Below are 13,788 nucleotides of genomic sequence, written 5' to 3' on the forward strand. Positions count from 1 at the left end.
GCTATATTTTCCTTGAAAGCTCCCTGAAAACCACAGACACATGGTACAGAATTCCCCTCACAGTAGGAGGGGGGAGGAGGGGAGGGGAGGGAAGGGAAGGGAAGGGGAGGGGACGGGACGGGGGCAGCTTTTGCAAGAGAACACCACACTGTCTGTGATCAACGCACACACACACACACACACACACACACACACACACACACAGGGACTTTTATACGTGAGTACACACACTAGGAAGAGAAGGGAGTGTGTGAACCAGATCCACAAACACTCGGCTGCAACAAAAGGCAGCACAGAAAGAGGGGTGGACTTTGAAGATGCCGGCAGGCCAACGCCTTGACATGCCAGCACACGGAAACCTCCAAACATCATATCACCTTAATACCTCTCAGTGCTGTGGGAAAGTGGAAGGCCCCACTTTCCACGGGTATTGGTAGGGTGGTGGTGGTGGTGGAGGTGGTGGGTAGTGGGTGGTGAGTTGGAGGGGGGGTGGTGGGGGATGGCGCGTTAATCCAATGTACAATGTGTTTAACTTTGACTGGCAGATCCCACCGGCCCCTCCACCCTCTCCTCACTGTGGGGCCCATAGCTGCAGATTGAGGACAAGTGTAGAGCTGGTATTTAGGTGGAGCTGGCTGACTGGGAAAAGGTGAAGGGTCAGGTTGGTGTGAATGAACCTGTTAGGAGCTGTGATCTTGGCTTAGCACGGACCCAGTGCCCTTGAAAACTGAACGCCCGGTTGACTGATTGATAAAGATGAAAGCAAAAACATCGATTTTGCTCTTAACTGTAAATTTTTTTATTTTAAGCTTAGAAAAACCAGAATCCATAACAATAATTGTGCGATTTATCTCATCCTCTGGAGCTTGTTTTGTAAATTCCTCTTGATTTAAAGTTGTGTTGGAGCCCAACAGGGCACCACAGCATGAGGACTGCAACATCCTATACTTTAGGTCACACGTGGGATGATAAAATGAGTGAGCGTCGCCATCTAGTGGAACATCTGAAACCTCCTTTTGCTGTAAAAGCACAATCAGGTCACCATGGATGTGCTAATCCATAGCTTCAAGTTAATGCAGTTAGTGTTAACGATATAGATAAGATTACATCAGCATGTTCTTGTAATAGCAGCATAATCTATCTATCTAAATCTATAGGAACAAATCACATGATGACCTGTTTTCTTCAGTTACTCTTTGTATTAATGGCTTGGCAGAGTAAGAGAAAGACCCTCTCACTGAGGGGAGGATCAAGTTTTTCCATCTCGTAGCATGTTAAACAAGTTGTTAGAGACCAGCATGCTGAAACCCTTCCTCCGAGCTGAGATGGAAAATCTGTGTCAGCAGCACAGTGAGTAGCCGCTTGCCTGCCTGGGAATGAGGACACAGGGAATGGGAATACAATCAATTTATAAAAAGCCTCGCAAATGACCTTCCTTCACTTTCCCTCTTCATACTTGACATCACATTATGCAAAACATTTGCCAAATGAGTCAAAAGTTACGCTCATGAAGCCACGTTTTGACCTCTGTGTTTTCAAATAATTCCCAGCATTCCTTGTAATCGGTTAGTCATGCCAGATGAGTGGTTTTTACCACAGTGATTGAAGCAGCGGGCTGGTGAGCTGAGGCAATATCAGGAAAGAATTTGAAAAGCCACTTAATTTTCACTAATGAGTAGGGGCTTTGGTGATTGGTGATGGTTAGCATGGACCACAGAACTGCAGCTAATAATTATTTTCATCATCAAATCGATCGATTACTTAGTTTTATGTCTTTTTTTTTTAAATCGTGTTTGTTCTTATTGTAAAAAAACACAATGTTGTTCTGTTGTGTATCGTTTAAGGAGAGAATGACACTAAATCCTACCTTGTATAAAACATTAGAAAATAGTGATGAATAAATATAGTTGACAGTTGCCAGTGAACCAGTCCAAAATGTTGAACTATTCGAAATGATCTACTAATATAATGTATAATGTAGATTATAATGACACTAATTTGAACTTTGTCACAAAACATAGTAGCTCAGACTAAAGATGATTTTCCCCAAGAACAGAATCACAAGTGCTTTTATTGGGATTGTTCCTGTCACACATAATTCATCATCATTTCTCAGTATGGGACAGTTTCATTGACTTGAAGGAGATGTTCCCGGTTGATATTCGTAAGTAATCTAACTCCAACGAATCTTCACCGAGTCCCTGACTCTCTGTGGTATCAGTTGGCAAAACATCAGACAGATTAAAAACCCCACTTCCACTTTCTTCATTATCCAAGAAAGCATCAAATGTTTTCATTCCACCGTCATATTCTCTGCTTTTCAAACCAAACTGCATTTCCCCAGCACTGCTGAAATCCTCTACTTCATCTTTGGCATTTGCTTCAGGACTTCTGCTCGTGTTTTCCCTGCTCTGCACTCCACCATCCGGGTTTAAGGTCCAATAACCCACCTCTTCTTCCTGCTTGGTCACGGCTGTAGTATTTGGAAAATAAACCTCATCAGCCGGTGTGGTCGGTGTCTGGGGTGTAGCTCTGACACTGCTGAATGAAGCGCTTCCAAGAATATCAGCATATGTGACAGCTTTGACCCTGGCAGGGCGCGTGGGCAGCCTGACAATGGCCACATTTAGAGTATCATTGGTCAGAGAAGCAGACTCGTTGAGCTTTTTGCTGTTAATGTGTTTTCCTTTCACACGTTTCCCTCTCACCGTGCTGCTGGTGGATCTGTTGAGCAGACTCGCCTTCATTGCAACGGGTTTGGATTTGTTGGGCGTTCTTGGCGCAGACGCTTGGCTGGATTCAACTTTGAGGTCTCCTGCTGATCTGCAATGAGCTGAGGAGACTCTGTGGGTTGGCGATGCTGCAGTTGGATTTTGCTCAGTGTATTTCCAGTGTGTTTCCTTAGGCGCATTTCCAATTCTGTTTTGAACAGACTGAAATCCCAGGAAAGTGTAGATTTTCTGGTTCTTTTTGTATTTGTCTGGTGTAAATCTGCTGTGCTCGACTGGTTCAGTGCTCCCTGCAGTCTTTAGAAGTGGTTTAAAGTCTTCATTGCTTTGCTCATTCAGCTCATTTTGCCTCTGAATGGATATATTGCTGCTTTCTGCTTCCGTTTCACCTGTTTGATTGTACCATCTGCTGCTTTTGGGTTGCCAGATCTGCGAGCTCCCAGGTTCAAAACTTTGCTGGAGTGAGGCAGACTTGTCTGGTTTTCTGACTAAAGCTTTGGCTCCCTCAAGTGGTCGAGGGCCAAAACCTCTGAGACCATACATTCTTTTGTAGAACCTGACTTGTCTGTGATCTCGCTTGTTGTCCATACCGGCATCACTTTCAGGCAGCGGAGGCTGGACGGCCTTAAAACCGGATGTCAACGCCCTTGAGGTAGAAACAGTTGTGCTTTGGATTATATCTAAAGAAGGTGGTGAATAATCTGTGCGTGTCCTCTCATGCTTTGCTGGTGTATGAATCAGAATAGATGCTCTTCTTTGGCCAAAGCTATACTTTGGCAACAAAGAGGGATGGATATTTGCAATTTTAAACTTATAGTCCTTTCCTTTATCGAAGCTGTGTCGTCGAGAGTTGGTCCTTTCACTGGAGGGGGGGATAGATTTCGCCTTCGCAGCTGACGACGGGGTATTTTCAAACCCTCCGATACCGTAGATGATTTTCGAGGATTGTGCCGGTTTGTAGCCATTCACTGACCCTCCTGCAGCTGTAATAACTGGGCTTCCTGTAACAGATTTCTCACTGCTAGCGGCGTAGTTATCCTGGGGAGCTGCATGAGAAATGGGGACAAAACTTTTTATGGTCTTGCCTTTCCCTGAAGCAGGATGCAAAGAGAGTTGAGCGGGAGGATACATGCTCGAGATGAGTTGATATCTGATAGATCTGTCTGTCTGACCACCATACTGGGCCACACTGCTGTTAAGATACAGTGGATTGGCATCATCTTCCTTGGTTGGAACTTTTTTGCCTAATTGTTGAAAATTTGAAGCAAATCTGCTGTAAACTTGTGCAACAGAGGGACTTTGCTTTTGTGGCATTGTGGTAAAACCCCTCAGACCACTTGAAGCTTGTTGCCCACCTGTAACTGTATTACTTGTGTCAAATGAGGTCTGGGAGTCCTTGAAGAGGTAAGACTGCACATTTTTGGGTCTTAGTGTCTCACTGCTGGTCACTGAGCTCAGCCTCTGGGAGAAATCTGTGATGGATGATGTCAGTTTTTCTGGGCTGGGGTTGCGTTTAATAACAAAGGCGTCCAAGCCGCTGCTGATTGATGGCGCATGAGAGACAGTTTGACTTGCAAAGCCGAGAAATTTGCTTGATTGAATCCCACCAGATGGACTCTGCGCTCTAACCGCAGAGAGCTCATTTGTCTCTTTATAGCCAGTGTAATGCCCTCTTAGAGTTGGCAGTGTACTCCAGTATTCACCAGCCTTTAATGGCCACGCTGTTTTATCTGTAGCCAACTTTGGAGAGACATTGCTAGGAGCTTGTCCTTGGCTGTGGGATTTCTGAGCATCTTTGTGGTACCAGACTTGTGAAGAAGTAGAGCTCTGATGAAAGGGGCTGCCAGCTTCTTTTTGAGACGATTTTGTAATGATCAGTGGGTATGAATTAAATCTGGATTGTGGCCTCTCAAAGCTCTGTCCCCCTCGCTGAGAGTGACTGGTAAAAGTGCTGCTCGCTGACCTCACCCCTCCTGCACCGTGACCTCTCTGCATTCCCGCTCGGGCCTGCCTGTCATCTGGGATGTTTTGATTGTAACTAAAGCCACCTCCTGTAAACCATACAGGGTTTGACTGATGGTCAATGATTGACAGTGCTTGTCGAGAATTCCCTGTCATCTCATTAGTTGCGGGTTGGAGTCCAGTTTCAGTTGGCGGGATACCAGCAGAGAGGGAGTGACGTTGGCTGTATGGACTAAACACCGATCTCAGGATATTGGGCTTCACTCCAGTATCCACTTGGGTTGCGATGGGACTGGCTACAGGTGGGAAAGAATGGGAAAATAAGAAATAATGTTTTCTTCCTTATAATGCTGGTAAATAAATCAATAGACAGTGTTGGCTAATATGAAGACACCAAAACAAAAATCTGGCATCAGGTTAAAGTTCAAGTTTAAATCTTTGCAGTTGTTACTTTATGAAATGTTCTTTTATTTAACACATTCCTTTGATATTACACCCTTGTTTTCTTTAGTTTTATTCAACTTTAAATTACCCTACCACAAAATCAGTTGGATTTACAAATTTGTTTACACAAGTTCATATGATTTCCCCTTAACTAACAAATGTATCTGCATTTTTGTGTCATTGCTGGTGGGGAAGTATAAACTCAGGCAGTATGTGTTCAAGGCATGCCAGAGAAAATCCCCCATTCTGCTATCATTAAAAAAAAAAAAAAAATCAACTGCGGTTTTATAGAAACAAACATATCAAACTCCATCTAACCCCAGTCAGCCAACATGTGCCTCATGACGTTGTTCAGAGTCATTAAGATGAACATTATCCCACTGAAACGGCATAATCTGCAGTGTTGGCCTTGCACATACTGGCCTGTTTACACTTACCTCTTGCAGCATCTGAACACATGATAAACAACATGACAGCTACACAGACGGGCAGGGAGACAAACACAAGTCTGCAGAGAAAAGAAAAAAAAAACACTCAAAGGAGTATCGTTGTAATTTATGAAAATCCTGTTTCTTGTTTGTGCAAAAGTTCTGCAGTTTACCTTGAGTAAAGAGCGATTTTGTGTGACATGGTGGACGGCTTCTTCCCAGGTTTGGATGAGAGTCAAAAGAAGATCAGAAAATAAGATGAACTAGTGTTGTCAATCTGTGTGTTTTACTCGTCAAACAAATGAGGCACTGAGGAGTTTTGCTTATCTGTTGCTGGTTCTGTCTGATTGGAGGCAATGCTGTTCACCTGGTTTCAGGTAACCCACTTCCTGGAGCAGTCTGTGAAGGGTAGTTTTCTCTATTTCAGCCCATTTCATGCAGAATATCAACAACATATCTTTTCCTCCGTTGTATGTATTTATCCTTACTTCTCTTTGAACATGAGGATAATTTTTGCCTCTAGCTTGAATTTTATTTTGTAAAGTCTGCTGTTGTTTGGGTTGGATTGAGTTGTGTAATGTGTTACTTTCATTGTACATGCACGCACAAAGGCCAAACCTGGACTAGCGTATTTTCATTTTAACGATACACACACTGACTCACCCAAATTCCCATCCAAAACTCAGCATGCAGACACAGGAAAACTCAAAGTCAATTGAAACCAGAACTCATTTATTTTTCCTTAAATATGTAACAAATATGTCAAAAAATAAATACATTAATTAGAAGAATAAATATCAAATACATTTGTACATTAATGTAGCCCTGAAGTGGGCCCCTCTGACAACTCACAGACTTTCCTTTTTCTTTTTCCTCATTTGAGCAAAACAGCTACACAGTGATCCTCAGTTAAACAAGTGGTCAGAAAGCTGGAAAGACAGCAAATCATCTTGTTCATTGTCATTGTGTCTTCTCAGCAAGGTTACATCATCAGCATCATCATCGTCATCAGCAGCAGCAGCAGCAACAGTCCTTGTTGGGAGGAAGAACTATTGTCACATTGTCCAGGGTATCTGAGGCCGTAGACAGCTCAAAACATGTAGCAGGACATCATGGCAAAGTGCCTCAGCTCATCATTGGTGATACAGTTTCCTGAAGGAAAAGAGGACACATTAGAAAAAAGTTTTTGAAATCACTATGTCTTTTTAAATAAAACTTTCTGTTAAGTTTTGTACTCTGCTCTAAACTCTTTAAGAAATCAACAACATGGATGATTTGGTGAAAATGTGGTTCAGTTTACACATGAACTAAGCCTGAAGTCCTAAACTTTGAACTATATCACAAGTTATTTGTAGCCTGCTCTGTCAACTTTAAGGCGCTAAATAAAAATAAAAGTCTGTATTTACGACCTGCTGTTACCATGGTCACCATTACCAAACCCCGTTGTCAAGTGGCTCCCTTTAAAAACACCCTCGTGTTGTGCTCCACACACGCCCTCGTTGTTTGTTTAGCCAACAACATGACAACTTGTAAAACTAGTTATTAACATTTCTCACGAACCATCACCCGGTATCTACTTACTTTCTCGACGACTCTGCCGTGAGCTTTTCCCGCTAATCTTCCTCCAAACTTTCTTCCAAGACCGCCGGACCCTCCCACCTCCGGAGCCCGCGGCGGAGTCGCTCTCGTCGGCAGGAATCTCGGGAAGCGACGCTAACTCGTCATAACAGCTGTCTTGAACTTGACTGTCCAGTTCTACCCCCGGGTGGACATCCTCTTCCTCCTCTACGTCGAGGACCCCCGCGGCCAGCAGCCGCTCCAGGACGGACTCATCCACCCTGAGCTCGGCTCTCATCTCCCCCTCACTGGAGATGGATGTGGTTTGTCGGCACAGCGGGCAGACGATGAACCGGTCATCTCCTGGATGTGCCTCGGCGGCTCCCGGGGTTCGGGACAGAGCCAGGAGGCAGCTCTCACAGAAGCTGTGCTTACAGTGGAGCTCCCGGGGACACCGACGACCCGCGTTGTAGGTCCGGTAACAAATTCCGCACTCAAGCTCTGAATACATACTACTTTATTATTTTGTGATGAGCTGTGAGCCTTAACTCACTGATTGACCTCAAGGTGTGCATGGACTCAGGGCTGCCCTGACTTATACCACTGGGTGTGAGGAAGTGCGTAGGAGGAGGAGGGACTCCAAGTTTGATCTTGTGCCAGAAACGAAACGTCAGATTTGAGCCAAATAAACACGACCTATGACTCACCACGCTCAAAATACACGTAGGATACTGCCATGAAACCAAAGGGACCCGCACATACACACACACACACACACACACACACACACACATATAGACAGACAGACAGAAACTTCCAAATAACTTTAAACATGTGGTGTTGGTTTTCATTTCTGAATCATCACACACACACACACACACACACACACATAGACAGACAGACACACAGTCAGGTGGAAGCTGATTGAAGACATTAAACTTATTCTATTGGTTAATCAGTAAATGTAGGATTGAGAATTGAGTTAAAAGTTTTATGTAAAGTTAAGTAAATAAGTGTTTCAGGTTGTTTCTTCTCAATATTCCCCTTAATATATCTAACTTGTCCTTATTTCAGAGGTGACATGTCAGGGTGTGTGTGTGTGGGTGACGCTGTGATGTCCCTCCCCCATGGTAATTCCCAAACAAACCCACCTCCTAGCAGTTGTTCCAGCCTGTATTCCTTTCATGGTCATTTCCGCTGAAAACTTGGCCAACAATCAAAACTCTCTCTCCCTGTCTGTGCTTTGTGCTTGTGAGTGTCTGTGTATTTTACAGCCTTTTGTTAACCGCTTTAAGGCCTTCCCACTTTTTGCCTCCTTCTGTTTACTGTAAGGATGCTTGGTCATGCAAAACACAATTTTTTAACCTGAATTACAGTAAAAGGAAACTTTTTTTTCCCGAAAAGTGAGGAGAAAATTAAAGAGAAATGTGTACAGCTCGAGTGAAACCTTGAAGAAATTATTAACTTAGCTCTTTCGCAAGACCAGGTTTATGTGATTTGATTTAAAGTACATGCCATACACTTGTTCTTTAAGTTACAGCAGGATGTTTGTTCTATTATTGACAACTTATTCATTTATTCAGCCACAGTACATGTGGTGAAAGGTTGTTTTATGCTACAACAGATCTCTGAATTGATTGTGTGTGTCACAACAGCGCACAACATGTCATCATCACTCATAAAGTTAGTGCTGTAAGACGAGATAAAATCCAGAGTTCATGACACCACTTTCGGTGTTTTCCACCAGTTTTAATGCCTTTAAGCCATGTCATTGCCAGTAAATCAGTGATTAGTTGTCCATAACAATTTAATAGGTTTAAAAACAAGTGTATTGGTAGATTATTTCTTCTAACCTTTCAGGGGAGTGTTATGTCTTGCCAGCAGGCTTTTTCAAACAAGATATTCTGACATGTTAGAGCAGGAAAATCGCAGCTGTAAATAAAACTTGCTCGAACAATGCTCACTGAGACACTTAAATAGAACAGAGCAGTCTTTAATGTTATTACATGTGCTTTTTCTACGAAGTCAAGTCCAAATTAATCTGTCAATTACTTGCTTTCCTGTGACACCTCTCCAAAATGTCCAACTTTCCACGAGCTAAGAAAAGCTGCCTGTCTTTTTGTCTTTGTAGCTTTTAGCTCATATTTTGGGTTTTCAGCCGTACAAGCTAGTGGTGTCGCACTAAAGAATGAGCCCAGACTGAAAGATCTCATCAGCTATTGATGTGATTGTTGTGAAATATTTCACAGACATTCATGGTCCCCAGAGGATGAATCCTACTTTTCTTCTGGCTCCACCAGCACGTGAAAGGTTTCATTTATGCAATGAAATATCTCAACATTTACTGGATGATGTTGCTACAAAAGTTGATCCCCTGATTTTAAAACTTTCTCCACATGTACAGAACCACATAATTCATCGATTCAGGTCTATTCTTTTATATCTTGTTGCTGAAAACTTACAAATCTGTATTCATCAGAGCATGACAGCATAAAGTAACCACAGAGGAACTCAAGGTAAGTGCATTGCCTCCTCCAGATATTAATCAATTCGAATCTCCCTTCAGTCAGTCTGATAGTGTAACAAATTATTATGTTGAAAATAGCTGAGTAGGCATCTAGCAAGTCTGCACAGGCCCGGCTGGTTACAAAGAAATCACTCAGAGTGCAGCACTGACTCATGTAACTTTATTTATCTGTCAATAATTCCCCTGTTACCATTGCAGCAGAACATTCACTCTGTTCTGAAAACACATGCATGAACTGTTCTGTCCCTGCAACACCCACTAGAATTAAAAATGTGCACTAGTGATCATTTGTATTCTGCAAAAAAATAAAAAAAAATTTTTTAAACATTATTAACAAAAAACTTAATTTTAAACATATAGCAAACTATTAATAATTATACCCTAGTCCATATTTTGCTGTTTTAAAGCTCCAACATGCTGACTGTGAGGAAGCCTTATAACATAATATATAAGCAGAGTAGGATTTACAGGAATAGAAACGACTATCTGTCTTTTTCTGTCTAGTATGCCCTGGTTACCTTCACATCACCAAGGGTTTAATTACTGCTCAGCAAACCACAGAGAAACCTCAGGGGAGACCCGACAGAGAGACGAGGACGAGTAAAATCAGGTGAGACGGAGCGAAAACAGGAGGTTACCGGTGAGCCAAGCTTAGACACGCAGTTAGAGAATATTAAGACAGATATTTAAGTGGTTAATGTGCACACAGAAGAGGGAGGAAGACGCTCTGCCGGGACGAGATCTGTACCAACACGTGAAGAAGTATGAATTGTTTGAGCGGAAGAACCGGGGTCAGAGGACGGCATCAAAGTGCGCTCTGATCAAAGGGGTTTGAGTGCTGGGTAAGTGGCCCTCTTGTCTGCTTCTTAATGTGTAATGATGGAGCACTGCCAGTTTCCCACTGTACAATCACAGTGAAACTGGTGGCTGACATAGATACAAGAGGGTCCATTTATTTATACAGAGCAGCCATTCAGTGCTGGCTCCAGCGTTTCTCTTTCACAGCTTGTTTGTCATTAGATGTCATTATGTTTTTTTGTTTTTTTTTGTGAAACAAAACACTTATTGTTGCTGTAAATCATACTTGAACCACTATTCAGCTCCGATTGCATGAATATGTAGTTTACTACTAAGGTTTCAGGCAATGTGTTGCCATGGATCAATTCAAAGGAGACCCCATCTGCTAAGCAACAATCCCCCCATGAGGTAGCATGGGTTGCCTTGTAGTTGTCCCATGTGAGCAACAAACAGCTACAAAAAAGTGTCAGTAAATAAAAGTAAAATCAAATGCTTTGTTCGGATCTGATCAGAGGACTAAATCATTTACAGAAATGTTCCTCTTGTCAAAAACACTTGTGCTTTCTTGCTAAGAGTCAGATGAGAAGATTGATACCACTGTCATATTTGTCCCCTCAGTATGATGCTGGAGCCAGCAGCCACTTGGCTAATCTTACCGTTAATACTGCAGAGAGGGAGAAACAGCTAGGTAAACTCCGCCCATCCAAAAAACTGCAACTTGTTGTTTTACACTTTGGTTTTTGTATGTTTCAAACAACTGAGATATAACGGGTGAATTGAGCTTTTGAGGTGGTGGTAGGTGGATTTTGTTACTTTCGGAGAGAGAGCCACGCTAGCTGGTTCCTGCTGTTTCAACTCTTAATGCTAAGCTAACCTATGACATGCTAATTGGCTAAGCTAGGTTTATATTGAATGGTCAGATATGACAGTGCTATCAATCCTCGAAAAACTGTCCTGCTTAGAAAAACGATGAAATCAGTCGTTCCAGCAAATGCCCTAAAGCAACATGTTTAAATACGGTGACAGCGCCCCCTGGTGCCCCTAGGAATTCTGACTGTTGTCAACCAAGAGCAAAGGAGAAAATAGTGACAAAGCTCCTCTGAGCTTAACCAAGTACTTATTTTAACCTAAACCATGCACTTTTACCAAATTGTTTTTTTGCCTAAACCTAACCGACCAAACCTTAATGATAGTGTTGTCATATCATTAAACATATTTATTTTGTCGTTACGGGCGTCAATTCAGAAAACGCTTGTGGACATTGTGGCTGATCATTGTGGCTGATCATTGTATTTTGTTGTTTGATTTGGCATAGGCTACTTGTTGTGATGAGAGACACAACTGGAAGAAAATATGGATATTGTCTCTAAAAATGTGGAACTATTCCTTTAACTAAACATTTATTTGACTCTGACACAGCAGTTTACGTTCATTCAGCGTACGTGGGCCCTGTTGGTGTTGTGTCATTTCAAATGTTCCTTAGTGTTGAATTACTGACGTGAAACAAATGTAGGCTTAAATGATGAAAACAGAGTCGTGCTGACACACATATGCAGAGAGTATTCGTGCTGTGACTTATTACTTCCTTTCACAGCTCCTTTGTTGCTTTGCTTGTTCTTTATTTCCCAACTTCCTGGACACGCTCTGAGTGTCTTGCAAGCCAGCACACACAATATGGAGCAGGGGTGATTGTGAGTTCAGGGTGGGGGGCGGTTAGATGGTGGAGGTCTGAGTGGTTAAATGGATGAATGCTATGACTCATGGGCTGTGGAATCTGTTCATAAAACGCAGACGAAACAAAGCAGCATCCCTGGGGGAGCAGATGTTGATGTTTAAATGCCACATAACCTTCTGGAGTTCTCGTCGTCTCACAGACTCGAAGTTGATCTTGTTTTCTCTTTACAGATTTTTACCATCTTCTGTTGAAGATTCATCTATAATTTACATCTTGCCATCACTGAGCTCCCAGGCCAGCCTCCCCCCCCCCCCCATGACAGGGGATGTTGTACCAGCTCCCCAGCAGGGGGACCCAGCTGCTGCAGCACCCACCCCTGGGGAGCCAGGGGTGGGTGTGGATGTGGAGTGTCCCATCTGCTACCAGGAGTACGACCAGTACAACAAATGCCCCCGGATGCTGGAGTGCCTCCACGTTTTTTGCACAGAGTGCCTCCAGAAGATTCAACTCTGTCGCTGCGAGCCCCCCGACCCCAACAGCCCACCAGCCATCCCCTGCCCCCTGTGCCGCCACCTCACCCCCTTAGAAACAGGAAATGCCCTCTCCTTACCCTGCAACTCCCGCATCCTGGCCAGGCTGCCCCCCGTGGCCTTCCGCCTGCCTGTGACCATGGCGACCCGCCTGGCCACGGTCACCCAGAGGGTAGTACTCTCCCTGGAGGGCGACAACAGGGACACCCGCTTCATCATCCTGCCCACCGTCAGCCTGAGGGTGCAGCAGATGCACCCGGACAGACCGTACGGCACGGCGCCAGGCCTTGTGGGTGAAGAGGAAGTCATACAACAGAGCAAGAAGACGCTGTTCTGTGTGCAGCTGCTGGCTGTCATCTTCTGGGTGCTATTTGTGATCACCTGCGTGGTCGGGGTGGTGTTTGGGCCACATTTCTTGAACAGACAACTTTGATAGGAAACTGGTTTTTATCTCATTTTGTAGCAGATGTAGTTCTTGATATGAAGTCATGTAAAAAAAAACATAGGTTGACACATGAAGGTTTAGAGCACATAAAACACAAATCGTTTTTCAATTATATTTTTATGAATATATTTTTGACCACTGTGGTTGCTATTCACCCTGTAGTTATGGGACCTACTCATATTTTATTTGTTTTTTTTACTAGAATACCATCATGTATACCAGTCCTTCCTTACTGTACTGCATATCTGCCTCTCTTTCATTAATAGATTGATGAAGAGTTCCCTCTAGTGGTTTATATGGAAATGGATGAACTGAGCTCACATCCATAATATTTATTATTTTTGAATACTCTGAGGTGCTGTCATTTATCATTCACGTCCATGTTTGCAGTTTTTCCCTGTCAGCTGATGATTGTACTACTAATGAAAAAAAAACTGAATAAAGCTGGTGTATGTAACATTTGCACTGTGTCAGGTGCGTCTATTTAGAAAATTACAGAAAAACTGGGCAGGTAAATAATAGCGTCTGTGTGTGTGTGTGTGTGTGTGTTTGTGTGTGTGTGTGTGTGTTTGTGTGCTGCCCCTTTGTGGTGTAAAATACAGTAAAAATATAGTGATGATGAACCTGCCTAAGAGGTCCCAACAGGCCAGATTAAATACTTAAGGACTATTATCTTTAATGATGGCATTAAAT

The 13,788-nt window shown here is 43.2% G+C and overlaps 3 protein-coding genes across 4 annotated transcripts; 1 reads left to right on the forward strand and 2 right to left on the reverse strand.

Moving 5' to 3' along the window:
• Window positions 1–2,051: 2,051 nt before the first annotated feature.
• LOC111665743 (uncharacterized) lies at window positions 2,052–5,854 on the reverse strand. Its single transcript, XM_023420816.2, has 3 exons — window positions 5,737–5,854; window positions 5,573–5,643; window positions 2,052–4,987 (listed from the first exon to the last, which is right to left on the reverse strand). Exons 1-3 carry the CDS (start codon window positions 5,763–5,765, stop codon window positions 2,106–2,108), a joined length of 2,982 nt encoding a protein of 993 aa, XP_023276584.1. The 5' UTR covers window positions 5,766–5,854; the 3' UTR covers window positions 2,052–2,105.
• Window positions 5,855–6,278: 424 nt separating this feature from the next.
• Window positions 6,279–7,705, reverse strand: LOC111665738 (uncharacterized). Its single transcript, XM_023420808.2, has 2 exons — window positions 7,145–7,705; window positions 6,279–6,715 (listed from the first exon to the last, which is right to left on the reverse strand). The coding sequence occupies exons 1-2, from the start codon at window positions 7,629–7,631 to the stop codon at window positions 6,654–6,656; spliced, it is 549 nt and encodes a 182-aa protein (XP_023276576.1). The 5' UTR covers window positions 7,632–7,705; the 3' UTR covers window positions 6,279–6,653.
• A 138-nt stretch (window positions 7,706–7,843) lies between these two features.
• On the forward strand, window positions 7,844–13,554 carry LOC111665741 (uncharacterized). 2 transcript variants are annotated; one of them, XM_087177861.1, is made up of 4 exons: window positions 7,844–9,636; window positions 10,152–10,257; window positions 10,357–10,489; window positions 12,351–13,554. In XM_087177861.1, the coding sequence occupies exon 4, from the start codon at window positions 12,436–12,438 to the stop codon at window positions 13,081–13,083; it is 648 nt and encodes a 215-aa protein (XP_087033987.1). In that variant the 5' UTR covers window positions 7,844–9,636; window positions 10,152–10,257; window positions 10,357–10,489; window positions 12,351–12,435; the 3' UTR covers window positions 13,084–13,554. The 2 variants fall into 2 exon arrangements, with proteins under 2 accessions (XP_087033987.1, XP_023276580.1); XM_023420812.2 differs by lacking the exon at window positions 10,357–10,489 and having other exon boundaries at window positions 7,844–10,257.
• The last annotated feature ends 234 nt before the right edge of the window (window positions 13,555–13,788 follow it).

The sequence above is a fragment of the Seriola lalandi genome, unplaced genomic scaffold (assembly GCF_002814215.2).
Source record: "Seriola lalandi dorsalis isolate HSWRI2012SDOR001 ecotype SW California unplaced genomic scaffold, Sedor1 jcf7180002054658, whole genome shotgun sequence".
NCBI classification, from domain to species: Eukaryota; Metazoa; Chordata; class Actinopteri; order Carangiformes; family Carangidae; genus Seriola; species Seriola lalandi.